The following is a 19972-nucleotide window of genomic DNA, read 5'->3' on the forward strand; positions in this document are numbered from 1 at the left end:
GAGCAATCTGCTGCCTTATCTTGTATGGTTTGGAGTAATTTGTAGCTATGCTACAAATGGTTCAGACATTGTTTAAAGACAACTACATATCAGTGATAAGTGTTTCAAGTTGAGGACAAGTGTTGTACATGCATGTTGATTAGATACTTGTGAAGCAAACTTATGAGAAAGCAAAATCAATGGTGTTACATCCTCAAGATTACAAAATGGATGTAATTCTTCTAAGGCATTTATCCTCCATGCAAAAGAAGACCAACCTTAACAAACATTATATGGAATCAATATTAGAGGTATAACAAGACCCTGCTGAAAAGCCTCCTTTTCTGATCATGTAAAAAAGTACTGCAGCAAAGACATTTTATTATAATTTAGCTGGTGTTGGCAAGCAGAGAAAACCTTTCAGTGATTTAGTGAATTCACTTTAGAGTCACTAGCAGCATGATAAGTCTCAATAAAACTGATGATGTGTAACCTCTAACGACTAATGATTGTCCGTTGTTTTCACATTAAGTTGAAATATGTTAGAAATACCCAGATTGTGTTTGGAACAAAAAAACAAGTCTGTATAAGGACAAAACAACAACAACAAAACAAAAAATGTCATTAATTTTATAGGCATTAACAATCTAACATTTAATATCCATCTATTATATAAATGAAGAAGAAAATCCAGGAACTGTAGAAATATAATAACAGATAAAATAATTATGTTAAAAATTAATATAAATCAATTCTTCTACATCTTTGTGGATTTACATGTAGTGTTTTTAATGTAAAAATAATTTTGTGGTGCTAAAATTGAGAAAAAATTAAATGACACATTAAGACTTACTGCCATAAATTGGCAACTACTTCATTTTAATAGACTAAAAAAATCTGTTCAACGCTACTTTCAAATAAATAACATTAAATTTATCAGAAGCTGCCAGGTCCTACATGTTTCGGTCTTCCCTCAATATCATAATTGAGTATGTCCATTTGTTTCACTGCTGTGACGTTCAAGGATTTCTAAACTAATGAGACAGTAGAAATTTCTCAGGAGTGTCCTAAAGTGAATGAAACCCCCTCCCTCCCCATCTGACACATGCTGTATAAAACACAGCCAATGCTGGGAGTTTGACAGTTGCATTGGACAGAGAGAAAACAGACTTCAGCGACATTTTGTGTTACATTATGATGTAAGTTTTTTTTCACCTTTTATCTTAAAGTATAAAGCCAGCCAACAATGTCGGATATAGCAGCTTTTGCAATGGGGTATTAATCTAGTATGGAGCTTCTATTTCTGATTTTGAGATTGTTTCATTGTTGGATAAAATATTTTTTTTAGTATGTATTTTGACTAATAATTTTCCCCATGATCCAGGTTTCCTTCAAGCTCTGTGATGACGCTGAGCATTGTGGCTCTCTGCCTGCTGGCTTGTATTCACCCTGGCGTAAATACATATCCAGTCAAGCCTGCTGGTCCCCGAGAAGGCGCGCCACCTGAGGAACTCGCCAAATATTACTCAGCACTAAGACACTACATCAATCTCATTACAAGACAGAGGTTAGTTGTTTTCATTTTATAAATCATTGCAGGTCGAAATTTCTCGCACATGGAAAGAAGCTCTAACGTGTCATCGTGACTCTTTTTATGAACAGATATGGGAAAAGAGACACCCCAGATACGGTGTTCTCAGATGTGTTGCTGAGGGAGAGGGCAGAGAGTATTCCAGGATCAAACTATGTCAGGTAAAAGGTTTAGAAATTACAGATCTTGGTTGCTTTAAAGAGGCTGTTTTTAAAAATGTGGTTTTAAAAGTCATTCTATGAAATGTAGTGCTGCATAATGCATGAAGGAACATCCACAAGAAGCTAGACAAACTTGCTTACAATTGTTAACCAAAACAAAGATGTAACAATCTATTGTTGTCTGAGCAGGCTTTTTATCAGCAGTGATCATCTTCTGGGCATGTTCATTTTATTTCAGCACAAGTTTGTATTTGTGGTGGTGTTCCTTTGAGTGTAATTAAAAGATGTGTCTTACATACTGCTCTTGTATGTGATTGGGGACAGGCACACTTAAATTCGACATGTGACTTCCTTGTCTTTCAGGTATGATGGACTGCCACTGTGGTGATGCTACTGGAGCTGTCATTTCCAGGTTGACTTTTACACAGATGTTGCCATGTCTGTAACTAACGTGAAATGAGCTTCTATTGCATGGAATAAAAAAATTCTGTTATGCAAACACTTTAAGTCTGATGTACACATTTTTTGTAATGAGTTATCTTACTTACTTGGCTTGACAATTCATTATTACTCTCAGTAACTACACAGTCAATGCAGCATGTTTATCAGTATCACTCACTCTGTTCATGGAGTTACAGTGCTCTCTGCTGGTGGGCAGGACACATTTAGAGACAAGGGGGACATAAAAAGCTTTAAATTGATGTTTGGGACCAATACTCCATGCAGATGGAGGTAACATGGAAAATTTGCTGAAAGCTGAGTACACCATAGTGTTGTATTCATATTTTTTTATATGAAGCCAGCCGAAGTGTACCTACAGCCTGCCTGAACAGATTACCTGTTTAATCCTATAAACTGACCTGGATACATCAAAAGCAAATCACGCAACAGAGAATTTTGTAAACTCTATTGTAATATTTGGTCTAAGCCACCAACTCTGTTTTACAATGCATGCTTGCAATCAATACAAAGAAGCCCCAGCAGCTGATGGATGGTACAGATTAGATTATTTGTAGACAGATGCAGCAAGTATGATATACCACTGGTGTCATTTACTATAGCAGGACCAACATTAGATCCTCCTCATGGGGTAAGTTGTTGTCTAATAATGTTTTTTGTTTCCTAAAAGATAATAACAGGATAAAGCTATCCACCTGAGGTTTGCTACAATGTTTGGTAAGAGTGAGGAAATAGTGGGTAAGCTTTGGGCACACTTTCATTTACGAGTGGTAGGACTTTTTTCGTCCGTATGACACACTTTTCAAATGAAGAACTAAGAATATGAGGTCTCCTTGGACGTAAACTCGCGAGTATACACAGCCTAGATGCAAAGCAGACAGATCACAGATGGCATTTTAATTTTTGTTTAGAGGTCATTCAAGTTTTATGAGGGAAACTATTGGGCCTGTCTCGTAATATGCCATTGCGATACATGGGTGGGTTGTGCTGGACTGCACTCTGAGACTAACTTGAAGGCAGTGGATATCATGAGCACAGCTCTGTGTGTGTTTGGACGGGGACCTGAGGGGAAGGGGCGCAGCAGCAGCAGGCAGCAGACACACTGGAAATGCTCCAAGAAGTTTCTATTGCGCAAGTGATACGCGAATTAGACATTTTTGAAATGAGGGCAAGAATGAAAGCGTGACTGGGTGCCATTATTAAAAACAGGTAATGAATCATTCATTCATTTTTTTACAGATACTTCAGCAGGGGTCCCATTGGAGGACCCTTTAGTTTCTCGCCTGCTAGCTTTAGCTAACAAGTCTGAGCCATATTATACTACCGTGAGCTAATAGCTAATAACTTTGACCTGCAGCTGGTTATATCTGAATGCATTTACACGCGAGGACAGCAGCAAGCGACAATGATCGTGTTGCGTTACTAGCTTCTTTGTTAGGTTTGTTGGTGTTTCTCTGATTGACATTTACCGACACAATGAAAGAAAGGGCGCACGGTAACATCTGCTAGCAGTAATTAGCATTGCTACCTTGCGTGCAAACGAAACACTTACTAATAATGAATATTACCGAATGGGCACCAATGACATTAACACTGATGATGTCTACAAAGTTCGATGCTTTCATTTAGAAGATTCCATATAACTCTAATCAGTGTGTTTTGACGATGTTTAATATTTACCAAAGCTAATTACGCACCAATGGCTACTGATCAATTTTAGCCACACGTGCCCAGTGCGCGTGTACTCTGACAGCAGACTGCAGTCAAACTATTTCAGCTTCATGTTGGTCAAAACTAAGAGTTCCTGCAAGAGTTAGCAACTTATTTACCACCATGAGCACCTGGCTTTCACTTCCCACCTGGCTGCTCCTCGTGCGCTCTATGAAGGAAGAATGTAGGCGGTGTGACTGTCTCTCAAGAAACTGCTTAATCTGGGTCACATTACTAAAGACAGGCTGATCAGGGAACTGTAAATGAGCTGTACATTTCTACTAAAACCAGAGCAATGTACTTTTCTGAGGAATCAGATATTCCAGTTCTCACAAAGTCTGACACTCTTGTCTTGACTAGAGTGGTTAATACAGCCAGTAAGATTATAGGGCAACCACAGGTTCCACTCAGTGATGAATATGCACAGATGAGTAGGAAGAAGGCCCTGAACATCACAGGTGTCTCATCCTTTTTCACTACCATTTTGGACTGCTCCCATCATCAGGTCGGTGTTTAGCCACAAATAATGTTTAAAGGAACTCTTTTGTTCCAAGAGCAATTCAATTATTACATTTTTAAATTACAAAATCAAACCTAACTTTTTAATTTTAGCAAGCTCTTAAAATAACAAACTTTAGCATGTATGTATGTGTGTGTGTGTATATATATATATATGTATATATATATATATTTATATATATATATATATATATATATATATATATATATATATATATATATTTATATATATATATATATATATATATATGGCAAGCCGTTCAGGAAATTAATATATATGGAATGAAGTCTGAATATATGGATTGAAAGTCTGAATATATTGAATGAAACTTGATATATATGGAATGAAACTCGATATATATGGAATGAAGTCTGAATATATGGAATGAAACTTGATATATATGGAATGAAACTTGATATATATGGAATGAAGTCTGAATATATTGAATGAAACTTGATATATATGGAATGAAACTTGATATATACGGAATGAAACTTGATATATATGGAATGAAGTCTGAATATATTGAATGAAACTCGATATATATGGAATGAAGTCTGAATATATTGAATGAAACTCGATATATATGGAATGAAGTCTGAATATATTGAATGAAACTTGATATATATGGAATGAAACTCGATATATATGGAATGAAGTCTGAATATATTGAATGAAACTTGATATATATGGAATGAAACTTGATATATATGGAATGAAGTCTGAATATATTGAATGAAACTTGATATATATGGAATGAAACTTGATATATATGGAATGAAGTCTGAATATATGGAATGAAACTTGATATATATGGAATGAAGTCTGAATATATTGAATGAAACTCGATATATATGGAATGAAGTCTGAATATATTGAATGAAACTCGATATATATGGAATGAAGTCTGAATATATTGAATGAAACTTGATATATGGAATGAAACTCGATATATATGGAATGAAGTCTGAATATATTGAATGAAACTCGATATATATGGAATGAAACTCGATATATATGGAATGAAGTCTGAATATATTGAATGAAACTTGATATATATGGAATGAAACTCGATATATATGGAATGAAGTCTGAATATATTGAATGAAACTTGATATATATGGAATGAAACTCGATATATATGGAATGAAACTCGATATATATGGAATGAAGTCTGAATATATTGAATGAAACTTGATATATATGGAATGAAACTTGATATATATGGAATGAAACTCGATATATATGGAATGAAGTCTGAATATATTGAATGAAACTTGATATATATTGAATGAAACTTGATATATATGGAATGAAACTCGGAATATATGGAATGAAAAATCACGTCATGTATGGCCTGCGCCATCTTGTCTTTCTGGGGTGTGATCATAGGGGTGTGATTTTGTTTTCCGGTTAGACGTAGCTTTTAGTAATGCAACCATGAGGGAGGCACGAGATGTTTTCACTGCAATTTTAATTAATGAAGGGGTTATCAACCCCTTGGGTAATGCATGTGCTGTTAAGTCAATCCGTATAGGAAAAAGGAACCCACCCCTCCTCTCTATTAAGTTGGTTTCATCCAAAAGTGATGATCGGACCGTCTGCACAGAGAGACGAGAGGAACACGAAGCAGTGGGCTGCAGAAGCATTTAGGAGGGTAGTAAACAAGTGAAAATACGAAAATATTAAATATCACAGGTTATACACACTTCTACAAAGGCTAAAGATATTGCCCCTTCTTTATTCAGGTGGTTCAGTCCTCTAGTTCGCTAGCTAACTTTTGTTATGACTTGTGATAATGTAGCATCCTGTTCAATCTTAACAGGTGGAGCTCATACCTGTGTGCATCATCTGACAGTGAGTGAGTGTAATGAAAAAGTACGACCAAATTACCACAGGTTACAGAGGTAGAGGAAAATGTGTCCCCTCAGAAACACTAAAAAGAAGTGCAAAAGTTTATTTTCAGAGAGACATTAATAAAAGATGAGTCTCTTTGATGACAATAAAACAATACGATTATAAGTGGTGTTCAGAGTACTTATTTAAGCTTTCATTCAATATATTCAGACTTCATTCCATATATATCAAGTTTCATTCAATATATTCAGACTTCATTCCATATATATCAAGTTTCATTCAATATATTCAGACTTCATTCCATATATATCGAGTTTCATTCGATATATTCAGACTTTCATTCCATATATATCAAGTTTCATTCCATATATTCAGACTTTCATTCCATATATATCAAGTTTCATTCCATATATTCAGACTTTCATTCCATATATATCAAGTTTCATTCCATATATTCAGACTTTCATTCCATATATATCAAGTTTCATTCCATATATTCAGACTTTCATTCCATATATATCAAGTTTCATTCCATATATTCAGACTTTCATTCCATATATATCGAGTTTCATTCCATATATTCAGACTTTCATTCCATATATATCGAGTTTCATTCCATATATTCAGACTTTCATTCCATATATATCGAGTTTCATTCCATATATATCGAGTTTCATTCAATATATTCAGACTTCATTCCATATATATCGAGTTTCATTCCATATATTCAGACTTCATTCCATATATATCGAGTTTCATTCAATATATTCAGACTTTCATTCAATATATTATTTCCTGAACGGCTTGCCATATATATATATATGTATATATATATATATATATGTATATATATATATATGAAGAAGAACCCCAAGGGCTCTCTCTGTTCTTGTCGACAAATGTTGTATTGTCTGTCTGCGTGAGGCAATTTTCCACATTTTCACATCAATGCAAACTGCCCTATTATGAAACAATACTGTGGTTTCATGGTGAAATTACAGGCCTTCTTTCCTTTCAGTCATGTTAAATATAATTTAGGCCCTGCAGTTACCCTGTTTCACATTTGACAGGGTTGTATTGATGGTCTATGTCAGGGGCATCAAATTCATTTCAGTTCAGGGGCCACATACACCCCAAGCTGATCTGAAGTGGGCCCGACCACAGTCTATGGGCCCGACCAGTAAAATCATAACATAATAACCTATAAGTAATGAAAACTCTAAATTTTCCCTTTGTTTTGGAGCAAAAAAAGTACAAGTACATTCTAAAAATGTTCGCATTAAATGAACTATATTTTTACAAAAACAGCTGTTGTATTTTTCGCCATGATGAGTCTCATAGTGGGCAGAATATTTTACTCTTTAAGCCCTGAAACCTGCTGCGAACACACCAAACACACAGGTTACCCATTCACCTGACACAGAGTGTAAGGTTTACTGCAAAAGAACAGATGGATCATAATAATGAAGAAGGTAAAGTTGATTATTCTGGACCCTCAGCTCCAGCATGAACAGTTTGCTTGTTGGACAGTGTTGTATGCAGGGGTGTAGTGCTAGTGTTAGTAGTTTGTGGATCATCTTATAGTGCTCTAAAAAGTCTTCATGAATCTCAAAAGGATTATGCAAACAGCAAGTCATCTATTTTCTCACTTTGAGAAAAAAAGTCCCGGAAAGAAAGCTCTGTTCAGGTGCGCTCCGTCAGCACTATGATCCCCAGAGGACAAATTTTCTGCAGTTAATGTCTTCTCTGTAATTTTTTCACTTTACAAAGTTGTTCCATGGGCGGGATTGGAACCTCTGGCGGGCCGGTTTTGGCCGACGGGCCACATGTTTGACACCCCTGGTCTATGTAGTCGAGGTTATTAAAGGCTGATAAGAACTGAAAGTTAAAAAGCTCTCATTTTGAGTTATGGGGCTATACGTTTTTGTTTGTTGTTTTTAAATAAACACACTAGATAATCAAACTGTATTGATAAAGTTACCTTAGACTTTGAAGCTGTAACCAAAACAAAGGTTTGTACCTTCCAGCTGTCTCTTTCCAAATAATATCCACTCCACATTTAATCACAAAAGTGTATTACTCATTGGCTGTTATATACCAATATGTATGAAATAAGCCAATATTGGTTGATAGATTTATCTAACATGTATTTGTTTAGCTCCAGATTTTTCCCAGCATAGATGAAAAATCCATAAAATAAACCAAAAACACTTGATGTGAGTCGTGGTTTTATGGCAGATCTGATTTAAGTACAGTATTCATTGTTTTTATTAAAATGATGTAGCAGAAGATGATGTAGGAAGCTGAGATGAAGCTTTAATGCAGACACTAACAATTGCCCATAATGTCTATTATAAGAATGTCTATAGTTATCCAGTGAAATCATATTTTTTAAATCACAACTTCTTTTTCTTTTTTTCAATATGTTTTTATTATTTTATCATTTTCAGAACAAAACAACAAAATTCAAGGCTCATTTTTAGTACAAAGCAGATTTTCAGACAACGATATGTACTGTCACCCTTTCCCCCAAGCACAGAGAATAAATAAATAAATAAATAAATAATAACAGACCTTTAAATCCAAACCTCCGATTATTTTGAATCCACAGGACACAATTAATACTTCACAGTCTCACTCTCTCTAGGATGAGTTGAATATGACTTTATGACTTGTTGGTTATAATGACTCCTTTTTTAACAGACTGTGGTCAAGTGATTGATTTGACCAATCATAAAAATGGATGCCTTACAATGACCAGATGAAGCAGATTGGGGTTGAGAGGGACTTGATTACCTGCATGAGCTGCTATCATCAATACCTGGGACTGTTGTGAAGAATAACATGGTGTTTTTTTTTATGTTCCCTGCTCAGGCCAGAGGTACCAGATGAGTGTTTAGAAGAGCTCGTGGGGCTTTGTGTCATAGTGCAGCATTGATGATCTGAACACAGTTTGTAGGTGAGTTTTTGCCTTTCTTGTTACTGTTTTTTTCTGCATGATTACCTGCTTTTTTTCTGTCTCGGTTGACAGTGTGATGATAGAGCACAGCGCTGTATTTATCAACCTTACACAGTTCACAGTTTACATTTCAACAGGGCTGCCTACTCTCAGAAAAACTTCTATTTGTCTACCCACCCACTAAGGCTTTTGTGGGACAGTTTTTACCTAACTGTTTGGAAACCATGTTTGCACAGAGTCCCAGAGGGCCTCCCTGTGTGTGGCTGGCACAACCTTTAGCCAGAAAGATGGGAGACCAATCCTTTGTAACTCAATGGCCCTCTTTGTCATCCTCATTTCACAAGAGCCCTCTGTCCTAATGTGCACATAGAACCTCAAGATAAACAAATATTTTCTGTGCTGCTTTGTGTCCAATGCTTCCATGCTATATTTTGTGTTAGTAAATATCAGCTTGATTGATTTGATCAACTTTGCTTGCACAGTATGATAATCCTAGCATACAGTGACTCATATACACACTTAAGTGGGTTCTCTATTTTCTCCAGCCCTCCATTTGCTCTGGTTTTTGTAAGCGGGCAGTTGGGCAGCTTTTGACCGTGTTTAGAGCGTTTCACCGCCTTGAGCTGAGGAATATAAACATGACTGTAGCCAACGCAAAGTCTGGCACAGGTAAGCTGTCAGAGATGAAGTCCTAACTAATCTTTGTCACAGAAGCCGAAGCAATGATGTCAGCAGTAATTTGACATTTATTGTGCCATTAACATTTGAATGGTCCAGCTCTCCCACTGTCCAGAGATAGTTGTGTGGGTGCGTTTGCTGCTGATTCTTTCATAATGACTGCATTATTTCTGTGAATCATTTTGTCAGATCACAAATTCTATTCCTGGGGGAAAACAAGCCGATAAGCCGCTTATTCCCTTAAAAAATGAAATTCAAAGCACAAAATCTGGGTTTACTGGAAAGATAATTAACGAAAAGTGGAGAAAAAGATTGTAACATTTTAATTCTTTGATTAATCAAACTGTGAGCTGTATGCGTCAGGGTGTCTTTATGTTTGCTCTCAGCCTCTACAAACACGATCTGTTGGTAGAACAATTCCCTACCCTTGTGCCTCTGTGTGCGTGATGCTGCTGCAATGGAAATAAGGGATGCTCTCTGTGAATTGGCCCATTGATTGACTCTCTCCTTACTGTTCTTGCCTTGTTCACTCTTGTTTTAGTCACATTGTTTGGTTTTCTTTTTTTTAAATCAGTCTTCTCTTGGGCTCAGAGTTAAAATAATTTCAACCATGGCGTTGAGCTTTACTCATCTCTAACATTTCTGCCTTCAATCACAAAATGATTCATTAGCTCCAAGGAAGAAACAAAGTGATTGACGCGAATGTTTTACCTTTTAGCCATGCAGCAGGTACTGGACAACCTGAAAGACCTGCCATCAGGTACAGGCGCCAAAGATATTGACCTCATCTTCCTCAAAGGCATCATGGAGAGCCCCATTGTCCGCTCCCTCGCTAAGGTAACGCTCATTATACTATAACTGTCCTCATTTCCAGCGAGTATTCTGTAATATACAGTCAGCAGACACACACACACACACACAAACAAGCGCGCGCACGCACGCACACACACACACACACACACACACACACACACACACACACACACACACACACACACACACACACACACACACACAGAGACACAGACATGGAGTTGTAATCTTGTTAGCTGGTCATCAGACTCTAGGAGGAGTGATTGAGCCTGTGGAGCTGAAGGTGTAATAAGTATCACATGCCACTACTTTCCAAGAAGGAAAGCTAACTCTTCCTTGCTTGAACTATGAAGCTCAACATGTTTCAACCAGTGGGAGATCAGTAAGATGAGTATCTAGTAGGCATATGGAGGAACATAGGCAGATTGCGTTCTCTAATGTCCCACCCCATTTTGTCAGCTATTTTTAAAGTGTGCTCATTATTTGGTGACAGAGGTTTAATTACTGGTACTTGCAGGAATTGTCTCTGGGCTAGTGTTAGGCATAGTGTTGAAGTCAAGACCACATCAACCGAGACCAAGACAAGACCTAGACATTTAGGGATCGAAACAGAGTCAAGACCAAGACTATATATATCAATAAAAAATCATCACGAGGGTTAACAAAATAAAAGACTTCAGTTTATTTTATTTAAGTTTGCTTTAAATGCAATTGACAGCAACAAACAAGGTTTGGTTTTGTCTTTGTTGCCTGTCTTTTCACGCGCTGAGAGCCTTCTGACTCCTGAAGTTTAATTTTGTCTTCGTTTTAAACTTTTGCTTTTGATGAGAGTTAAAACAGTGTTTTCTGTTGCCTGTGATCTCAGGCGAGGTAGCAGGTCGTAGGGTGTAAATGTGCAGGGTTGTTTTGTCAAGCCTTTCTTTTCTCATTAGTTGTGTGCACTTTTTATTTTAGATAATATTTGTAATGTTTTTATCTGATGGGCTATAGGTGTTGACACAGAGTGCATCAGTTGTGGTCTCGACCAGTCTTGATCTAAAATACGGAGTTGGCCCAGTCCGAGACCGAGACAAGACCGAGTAAAAAGAGACCTTAAATAAGTGGTCTTGATACCGGTCTTGGTCTCAAGACCGGTCTCAAGTACTACAACACTAGTTAGGCATTGATGTCATAAGAAGAGAGACACAAGTATGGAGTCTGCATTGCTCGTAGTGGTACAGTGTTTTTTATTTCTATTTTGAAATGAGTGTATACATCCTTTAAAACTGGAGAGTTTGCTTAGGCTTGAGTGGAAAACACCAGTGTAACCAATCTCCACATAGCGTTAAGTGGCTGACAGCATGATGAACAAAAATCTCAAATGCAGATTAAGGTCATAGCAGTCATCCTTCATATCTTTAAATAGATTTATCTATAGAAGAAGTGTCACACAGACGGGCTCTTGTCCTCATTTCTAGTGAGCAGAGAACAGCTTTCCTAAGTTATTACATGTCCCCCGCTTGATGGCCTGGTGCAAAGTCTTTTTAAATAGAGCAGCCTGCATGTGCTCATATGTACTGTAAATTACAGTCTTTGAGCATTTAATGTTTCACTTAAAGATCACAAGAAAATGATATTTTAGTGGGATTACATTCTGTGATGTAACGTACAGCAACACCTGAATCTATATAGAGTATAGGAGAGTATGTTTTCCCTGTGCGATAAGAACTAACCCAGAGCAGAATGGTTAACTTGTAAAAGTAGCAGCAACAATAAATTAATTTAGAGTTACAAAAGAGGTTTTGTTTTGTTTACCCTTCTGTTTTGTTTCCTCCAAGCGGCAACCTCCGGCCGCGAGAATTGAAGCCAATGAGGAAGTGTTACAAACCGTAGTTTCTCGAGTGTCACAGCCTGGTACAAAAAACGAGTGTAGTCTGGATAGCTAATCTCTTGATCAGCACACACTGATATTAAGATTACCAGTTTTCCATTATGAGAGGCACAGCTAACTTGACTGACAGGCTGGAACACTGTAGCTGTTGGCTAGGAGGCTCAAAGCCCGCCTCTTTACCTCACACTCGCTTGACAGCAGTTGGGTTAAGTTCAACATTTCCAATATGGCTCTTGCCGATGATTGGCTTCAAAACAGCGCTTCAGAAACAGATGGGTGACATCACGGATAAAACGTCCATTATGTATACAGTTTATGGTTTCTCTTCATCCATTCGCTCCTTTCTCACCAAAGTCAATTGTGTGCTCAGAGTAGTTATTCAAGAAGCTCACTCTGAAATGCTTTTATTGACATTTTGAGTTGTCAAATAACATTCAACTTTCAGATTCAACAAATGCCGACCAATGGGGCAGTAGCCACATGAATGGAGTAGGTGGGAGGAATATGGATGTTTATGTATGACCACTGTTGTGTGTCTACTAAACAGCCCTGCACTCTCAGCGGTGGTTATCTGCTGCTAACACTCAGGGTCGTATGCTCAAAATATCCCACCTAAAAATATAGAATGTACAAATTCAAAATTCCCCATTCTAACTAAACCTCTAAACTTTTCAGATCCTAATCATAGACTGTATAAATAATGGACGTAGTATCCGTGACGTCACCCATCTGTTCCTGAACGCTGTTTTGAAGCCAATCGACGGCGGCAGCCATATTGGAAATGCGGAACTCAACCAGGCAGAGTGTGATGTAAAGAGGCGGAGTTTGAGCCTCCCAGCCAACAGCTATGTGTTCTCGTCCGGGAGTCAAGTCATTCATGTCCTTATTTGGGCAAAATAATTAATATCCTCTGAACCGTTGAGTTAGAAAAAAATTCACCCCCGTACAGTGTGTGCCGATAGAGAGATTAGCTACGTAGAGCCAAGCTGTTTTTTGAACCAGGCTGTAAACATGTTTAATAATGCAGTAAAGATGATCCTTTTTGAATTGGTGTGTATGTGGTTTCCAGTGTTTCTGCAGCCAGCCTCAAGCGGATTCTCGATGAATTGCAGTTTATAACACTTCCGCATGGGCTTCATAGTTTGAGACCAGAGATTGATCCTGATACAAATAAAGAATATGCTTCTAAGCCTGATGAGGTGACATTTTAAAAATGTGTATCCATGTGTTTGTGCAGGCTCATGAGCGTCTTGAAGAAGTGAAGTTGCAGGCTGTGCGGGATGATAATGTCCAGCTGGTCACAGAGATCCTGGATTCCCTCAACAACATGCCACAAAAGGATGCTGCCTCTGCAGAGCTTGCCAAAATCCTAGAGGAGCCTCACTTTAAGGTATCTTTGACCATCCATCCTTTCTACAATGTTTGCCAGAAGCAGCCCAGGTGATGCGACCAGATATTTGTTGAATAGTATTTCTCGCTTTGTTTTACTCAGACAGCTCAGGAGGTCAGGCAGCTATTGACGCCCTGTATATTCCCGACCACTTGCAAACCGCAGCGTGGGGGGGAAGGGGTGTATTTGCTTTGGCCAATAGCAGACGGAGTTATGTGGGTAAAGACAGGGAGAGAGTACTGTGTCAACTTGTGTTTCAGTAAATCTCCACATTTGCTGATGCAGTTTGTAGTATGACCAATGCTAACTCTTTGTTGTGGCTGCAAGGGTAAGATCAAGACTAACTTATCATCTCTACGCATCAGTTATTTGTCAATGCAGCCATGAAGGTGTATGTGTGTAAAGAGATTTATGTCCTCACTCTATAGATCTAAGTATAAAAAATTTTCTGTAACTGGAGTTGGAAATGTTCTGTATGATGTCTTTAAATGCAGCTTCTGTGAACCAGGTTTTGCCTTATCTCTGTCTGTGTTTCTCACTCTTTCTCTATTTGCTTCATTTTTTGCCTCAGTCTTTGATAGAGGCTCATGACAAAGTAGCTGCAAAGTGCTATGAAATGCCCAACGCTGCGGTTAACAGTGATGCTTCGTTGAAGAGCTCCCTAATGCCAGCTGATGCTGTCAGGATGATTGGCATCCAGAAGAAGGCTGGAGAACCACTGGTGAGTTAGCCATTCATTAACATCAACCCTGCAGAAGTAACATAATCCTCTGATAAAAGAAGACTTGTAAAAAGATTAATAACCTTAACCACCATCTGCTAGACTCAGTAGTACATAAGTGGCATTGTGCATGACACCCACGCTGACCAACCCATGAAATAGAGCTCCTGTTTGATTTATGAAGTGCAGATTTATGTATCTACACGGCTCTTACTCTCTTTCAGGGTGTGACGTTTCGTGTAGAGCAAGGAGAGATGGTGATTGCACGGATCCTGCATGACAGCTCGATTGACAGGCAAGGCATGCTGCACACAGGGGACATAATCCGCGAGGTGAACGGTCGTGAGGTCGGTAGCAACCCCAATGAACTCCAGGAGCTGCTGAGGGACTGCAGCGGCAGTGTCACTCTAAAGGTCCTGCCAAGCTACAGTGACACACCAGCACCTCCACGGGTAAGGAGAGAGGAGGATACAAACTTTTCCCGTTATGACGAAAGTGAACTCACTTGAACTTATATGAAATCTTGAATCAGGATTTATATGATGTGTTCATGTGTAAGCTCTGCTGTGCCATGTGCATCAGGCTGGTTGGAGTCATACTGTACCAGTCAGGGATTGGTCGAGAGCTGCCTGACCCGGGTGATCTCAGAATGCCAGGCTTCTGAAAATTGAGCTCAAGGAAGGACTATAAATAACACTTCACACACTATCTGGGACATACACCACTCTATTCACTGGAGCACCCCCCCTCCTTCTTACAGTAACAGGCACAGACAGCAGCTGACACTGAAGAGCAGCATGTAAGGTTATGTCAGACCCTGACCTTTGTGCTGGGGCGGACCCAATGATCTCATCCGATTGTTTGTTCGTCTGCTCGTAGAGTTTCAGCATTAAGTTGTAAAATCTGCTTAAAGGCAGTAAAAAAATCTAATACAATGATTCTGTCAATAACTTTGTTGGATTGTTTGTTTAAAAAATTACATCTGTCTGAGTTGAGGTTAATTTCCTGCACTTAATTGAATATAGAAGCTTTGTACTCAGACATGTTGAAAAATCCTTTAACAGGCGCAGAGACGGATAGAGCCAAGGTGCTTCTAAATCTTGTACGAGCTCTTTATAATTGAACTAAATTCTTGTTCACATCCTACTTTCTAGATTTATCTGAAGCCACACTTCAACTATAATCCAGCCACAGACAACTTGATCCCCTGTAAAGATGCAGGCTTGGCCTTTTCCAAGGGAGACATCCTTCATGTGGTGAACAAGGAGGACCCCAACTGGTGGCAGGTGAGTAGGCAAGATTTGTTCAGCAGCAGTGAAGCCAAAATCTGCTTCAACCAGAGTGGGACAGAAAGATAGAAGAAGTAATTGTAGTGATAAATACTTGGGCGTTTTATTTACTGTCTGTGTTTAATATTTAAACCAATTTTTCCATAGCATATCTCAATTACTCTGATAGGCATGCAAAGTTGTTGGGGGCGCCACTGGTCTCATCCCCAGCCAGTTTTTGGAGGAGAAGAGGAAAGCTTTTGTGAGGAAAGACTGGGATGCTCCTGGTTCAGGTCAGTTCAAACACATCAGCTCATTGGGTCTCATTCACTAATAAATGTGTAGAAATGTTCTTACTGTTCTTAATCTGTTCTTAATAAGTGCTTCCACAAAATCACTGTCAGATTCATGACACGTGCGTACCAGCAATTTTGTTCCCCCCACTGTGCATATATTAGTGAATCAGAATAGTTCTAAATCGACAGGCGCGTGCCCGCAACCTGCAATCAGCATACTACCACGCCCCAATTCATCCATATAAGGACATCTGTTCGGGGCATCAAGACACTGAATTTCACCTCGGCAGAAATAGACATGATTGTTGCAGAGGTTGAGGCAAGATAACCAACACTTTTCCAAAGCATGTCAGCAGGAGTCACCATGACAGAAAATAATTAATCCTGGGTTTCTTACTGAGGCTGTTAATGCTGTGTCTATGAGGTTCCGACTGTGGCTCAGGAGTTTCAGGACTCGTAAATGGAGTCATAAGCCAGGTTTTAAGGTCATATCTCACGTATAAACAACAACATTTTAGCATAAACAGGATAGAGACTTAAGCTAAATATAACATAAAGTATGCTCACCAACTAGCCATCTGTTTCTCACAGCAGGGGTTCCCAAAGGGGGGTCGAGACCCCTGGGGGGTTGTGAAACACAAATGAGATGTCTTCCAGAATGTTTTTTTAAGTTGTTTAAAATAGTACATTTTACTCATTATAATAAAAAAATAGCAACAAAAATAGTAGCTAACCTTGAAATAAAACCTTGAAAATAGAAAATGTGATGAGTTTTCTGCCTTTCTTTTTGCTAGATGGCTATATGACAGTCATCTGGCTTTTTTCTTTCACTGAAAGTAGTTTAAATATGTCATGCATTTAGTTAATAGAGTGTGTGTTTACATTTTCTGAGAAAGTTGGTTGTCATCATTTGTGTGTATGCATGGTCTGAGGAAGTTCTATTTTTGTTCGCAGTGTAAGAATAAATTCAAGTAAGAATATATTGATGAATCCTAGACTGGTGCTTCAAACGTTTGTACACATGGTTTAAGCACATATTTGTGCGTACGCATTTTTAGTGAATGAGGCCCACTGTCACAGCTCTCCACGCTGCTCTTGTTCAGTCAGAAAACTCCCACATAGCACCACCTTCTGGTCATTTGACATGTTCAATTTGTCACAGGAATGCTCTGTGGAACTCGAACTGCAAAGAAAAAGAAGAAAAAAATGATGTATCTCACCTCCAAGAATGCAGGTGTGTTTCAGTGTTGCTCCAAAGGTGTCTCCATTCAAGAGATTTACTGTGAAGTTCTGAATCTGTCGCCTGTTTTACGGTTTTCATCTAGCATGTGTGTCACCCTGAACAGAGTTTGACCGTTATGAGCTGCAGATCTACGAGGAAGTCGCTAAGATGCCTCCTTTCCAGAGGAAAACACTGATTCTAATCGGAGCCCAGGGAGTTGGGAGGCGGAGCCTAAAGAACAGACTTATTGTCATTAACCCTCTGCGTTATGGAACCACTGTACCCTGTGAGTGTGTTAAGCAGTTACATTACAGCTAGTAGAGATCCTGCCTGGTAAAATGAAACATGTCTCCTCATCAAATGCCTTCAGTCACGTCACGCCCTCCAAGGGAAGAGGAGAGAGACGGGCAGAACTACTGCTTTGTGATGCGGGAAGTGATGGAGAAGGACATCAAGGGTAGCCGCTACCTGGAGCACGGCGAGTACGACGGCAACCTTTATGGTACCAAGATCGACTCCATCCATGAAGTGGTGGACGCGGGCCGAACCTGCATCCTGGACGTTAACCCTCAGGTCATTTAAAAGCACATGCTCTCATTGTGCAGATGTTATTTTTATCCCTATGCTTTAATTGTGATGTTTATTTCTCTCCTTTAGGCCCTAAAACTGTTGAAGACTGCTGAGTTTATGCCATTTGTAGTGTTTATTGCTGCCCCTGAGCTGGACACCCTAAGATCTATGCACAAAGCTGTGGTTGATGCTGGACTAACTACCAAACTACTCACAGTAAGTTCTGAGCAGCTCTTTGCAGCTCTTGTGGACCTTTCAGTCGTGGTGAATGGTTGTGGCTTTTATCACTGTAATGGGCTGAATCTGTGTCTGAAACAGGAGAATGACTTGAAGAAGACCGTGGATGAGAGTGCCAGGATCCGCCGGGCATACAGCCACTACTTTGACCTCACTATCATCAATGACAATCTGGACAAGGCCTTTGACACACTGCAGGAGACGGTGGAGCGGTTATTTATAGAGCCACAGTGGGTCCCGGTAAGCTGGGTCTACTGATGTTTTACCCCCCTACTGGACCGACGCAGCTGTTCGAGTCTCCAGTAGGACACCTGAAGGGAGGATACAACAGTGTACTCAACACACGGACAAAGTGTTGGACATCAGCCCTGTGTGAATTCAGGTCTTGCACAAAACTGCATCAAAACTTAGTCACCTTGATCTGAATTGACAGATTCTTTTTAAGCACACTATGCAACACAAAACACACAGGAAGTGTACTTATTTATTGGCAAAACATTTTTTAAAGAGTATGTTCTATTCATGTGGATTGGGAGAAAATACTGGTCTCTATGTGAGTTTATCTTAAAGAAAATGCCATTTTTGTCATGTCCTGTTTTAATTTCCGATCTGTTTGTGAGATAGGTAAAGTATATTTATTCTGCAGGTATGAGGAGGGCTTGCTCATTGGAAAGATCAATACCTCAGTGTCATGGTTTACAGTGGATATGCCTCCAGTAGTTCACCTCAGTCTGTCACTCATGTACAAGTTTTCATTTCATAATACACACTCATTCATTTAGAATATATTCACAATATTGAGTCCTTTATTTCTCTTCAGGACTATATTGATGCTCTGGTGTCTTTACAGTTCAACCACATTCATGGGAAATGGCCAGTTCCAGTTTGACATTGCATAGAAGTCAAAGTAACGCTGTAGTGTTAACCCATTATTTCTCTCTCACTCAAGCACAACACATTACATTAACTATGTTTGTCAGACTTTAGAATCATGTGAGTATTTCTGACTGTCCAACCCATCGTGGTGCTTCGTTTGTGTGTATTTGGAAGACAGAAAAACTTTCCACAGGACTCTTGAACAGGGTACTGCATCTCAGTGAAACATCCCTTTTTGATGTGACATAACTAAAACTTACTTGTTTTAGACAGTTTATATTGACTAATAAAGATATATTTTACAAGGTGTTAGAAAAAAAAAGATGTATTTTCAACTGTCAAATAAACTATGTGTTTTCTAATGCTGAATTTCCTTTGTTTTAATATGGGATGAAACATTTGGCAAACATGTCGGGTTGAGTACGTTACCAAATGAACAACAATCTTTGGAAATACTGTTTTTTATTTTTTTCCATTGAGGCAAACACAAAACAGAGATATAAAAAGCAATGAGTTAAAACAATTTCCAGAATTAACTGTTTTCCTTCTTCTCAAAATATAAAAACAGAAACAATGTACCTCAATGAAAGGCCAATTAAAAACAGACATGCATAAAAAGTCAGCATCAAGTTATTTAAATTAGGTTTTTGGTTTAAAAAAAAAAAAAGGCTACACACATCTGTCTGTCATCAGTAATTTGGTGCTGTGAAAAGTGAGAGTCTGAACAAAATACTGAACATTGGATCAAACAGGAAACTAAAGCTGTTTTCAAACACAAAACATAAAGCCACTGAG

The 19972-nt window shown here is 38.6% G+C and overlaps 2 protein-coding genes across 5 annotated transcripts; both read left to right on the forward strand.

Annotated features, from left to right (window-relative positions):
- The first annotated feature begins 1079 nt into the window (after positions 1-1079).
- LOC117823128 (peptide YY-like) lies at positions 1080-2232 on the forward strand. Of its 2 annotated transcripts, none has more exons than XM_034698196.1 (4): positions 1080-1178; positions 1364-1546; positions 1642-1731; positions 2095-2232. In XM_034698196.1, exons 1-4 carry the CDS (start codon positions 1174-1176, stop codon positions 2117-2119), a joined length of 303 nt encoding a protein of 100 aa, XP_034554087.1. In that variant the 5' UTR covers positions 1080-1173; the 3' UTR covers positions 2120-2232. The 2 variants fall into 2 exon arrangements, with proteins under 2 accessions (XP_034554087.1, XP_034554088.1); XM_034698197.1 differs by lacking the exon at positions 1080-1178 and adding an exon at positions 1215-1265.
- Positions 2233-3207: 975 nt separating this feature from the next.
- Positions 3208-19539, forward strand: LOC117822412 (MAGUK p55 subfamily member 6-like). Of its 3 annotated transcripts, XM_034697116.1 has the most exons (14): positions 3208-3399; positions 9152-9236; positions 9782-9905; positions 10633-10751; positions 13835-13987; positions 14559-14708; positions 14933-15160; positions 15863-15994; positions 16167-16269; positions 17435-17506; positions 17619-17780; positions 17865-18067; positions 18152-18280; positions 18383-19539. In XM_034697116.1, the coding sequence occupies exons 3-14, from the start codon at positions 9875-9877 to the stop codon at positions 18557-18559; spliced, it is 1659 nt and encodes a 552-aa protein (XP_034553007.1). In that variant the 5' UTR covers positions 3208-3399; positions 9152-9236; positions 9782-9874; the 3' UTR covers positions 18560-19539. The 3 variants fall into 3 exon arrangements, with proteins under 3 accessions (XP_034553007.1, XP_034553009.1, XP_034553008.1); XM_034697118.1 differs by lacking the exon at positions 9782-9905 and having other exon boundaries at positions 3209-3399; positions 9152-9232; XM_034697117.1 differs by lacking the exon at positions 9782-9905 and having other exon boundaries at positions 3210-3399.
- Positions 19540-19972: the final 433 nt, after the last annotated feature.

The sequence above is a fragment of the Notolabrus celidotus genome, chromosome 12 (genome assembly GCF_009762535.1).
Source record: "Notolabrus celidotus isolate fNotCel1 chromosome 12, fNotCel1.pri, whole genome shotgun sequence".
Lineage (NCBI taxonomy): Eukaryota > Metazoa > Chordata > Actinopteri > Labriformes > Labridae > Notolabrus > Notolabrus celidotus.

Bases quoted from the DNA above. Each gene is read 5' to 3' on its own strand.
- LOC117822412 (XM_034697116.1), top strand. From the start codon at position 9,875: ATGACTGTAGCCAACGCAAAGTCTGGCACAG. The intron at 13,988-14,558 runs GTATCTTTGACC...TTTTTGCCTCAG, and splicing joins TAGAGGAGCCTCACTTTAAG to TCTTTGATAGAGGCTCATGA. The intron at 14,709-14,932 runs GTGAGTTAGCCA...ACTCTCTTTCAG, and splicing joins AGAAGGCTGGAGAACCACTG to GGTGTGACGTTTCGTGTAGA.
- LOC117823128 (XM_034698196.1), top strand. The intron at 1,547-1,641 runs GTTAGTTGTTTT...TTTTATGAACAG, and splicing joins AATCTCATTACAAGACAGAG to ATATGGGAAAAGAGACACCC. The intron at 1,732-2,094 runs GTAAAAGGTTTA...CTTGTCTTTCAG, and splicing joins CCAGGATCAAACTATGTCAG to GTATGATGGACTGCCACTGT.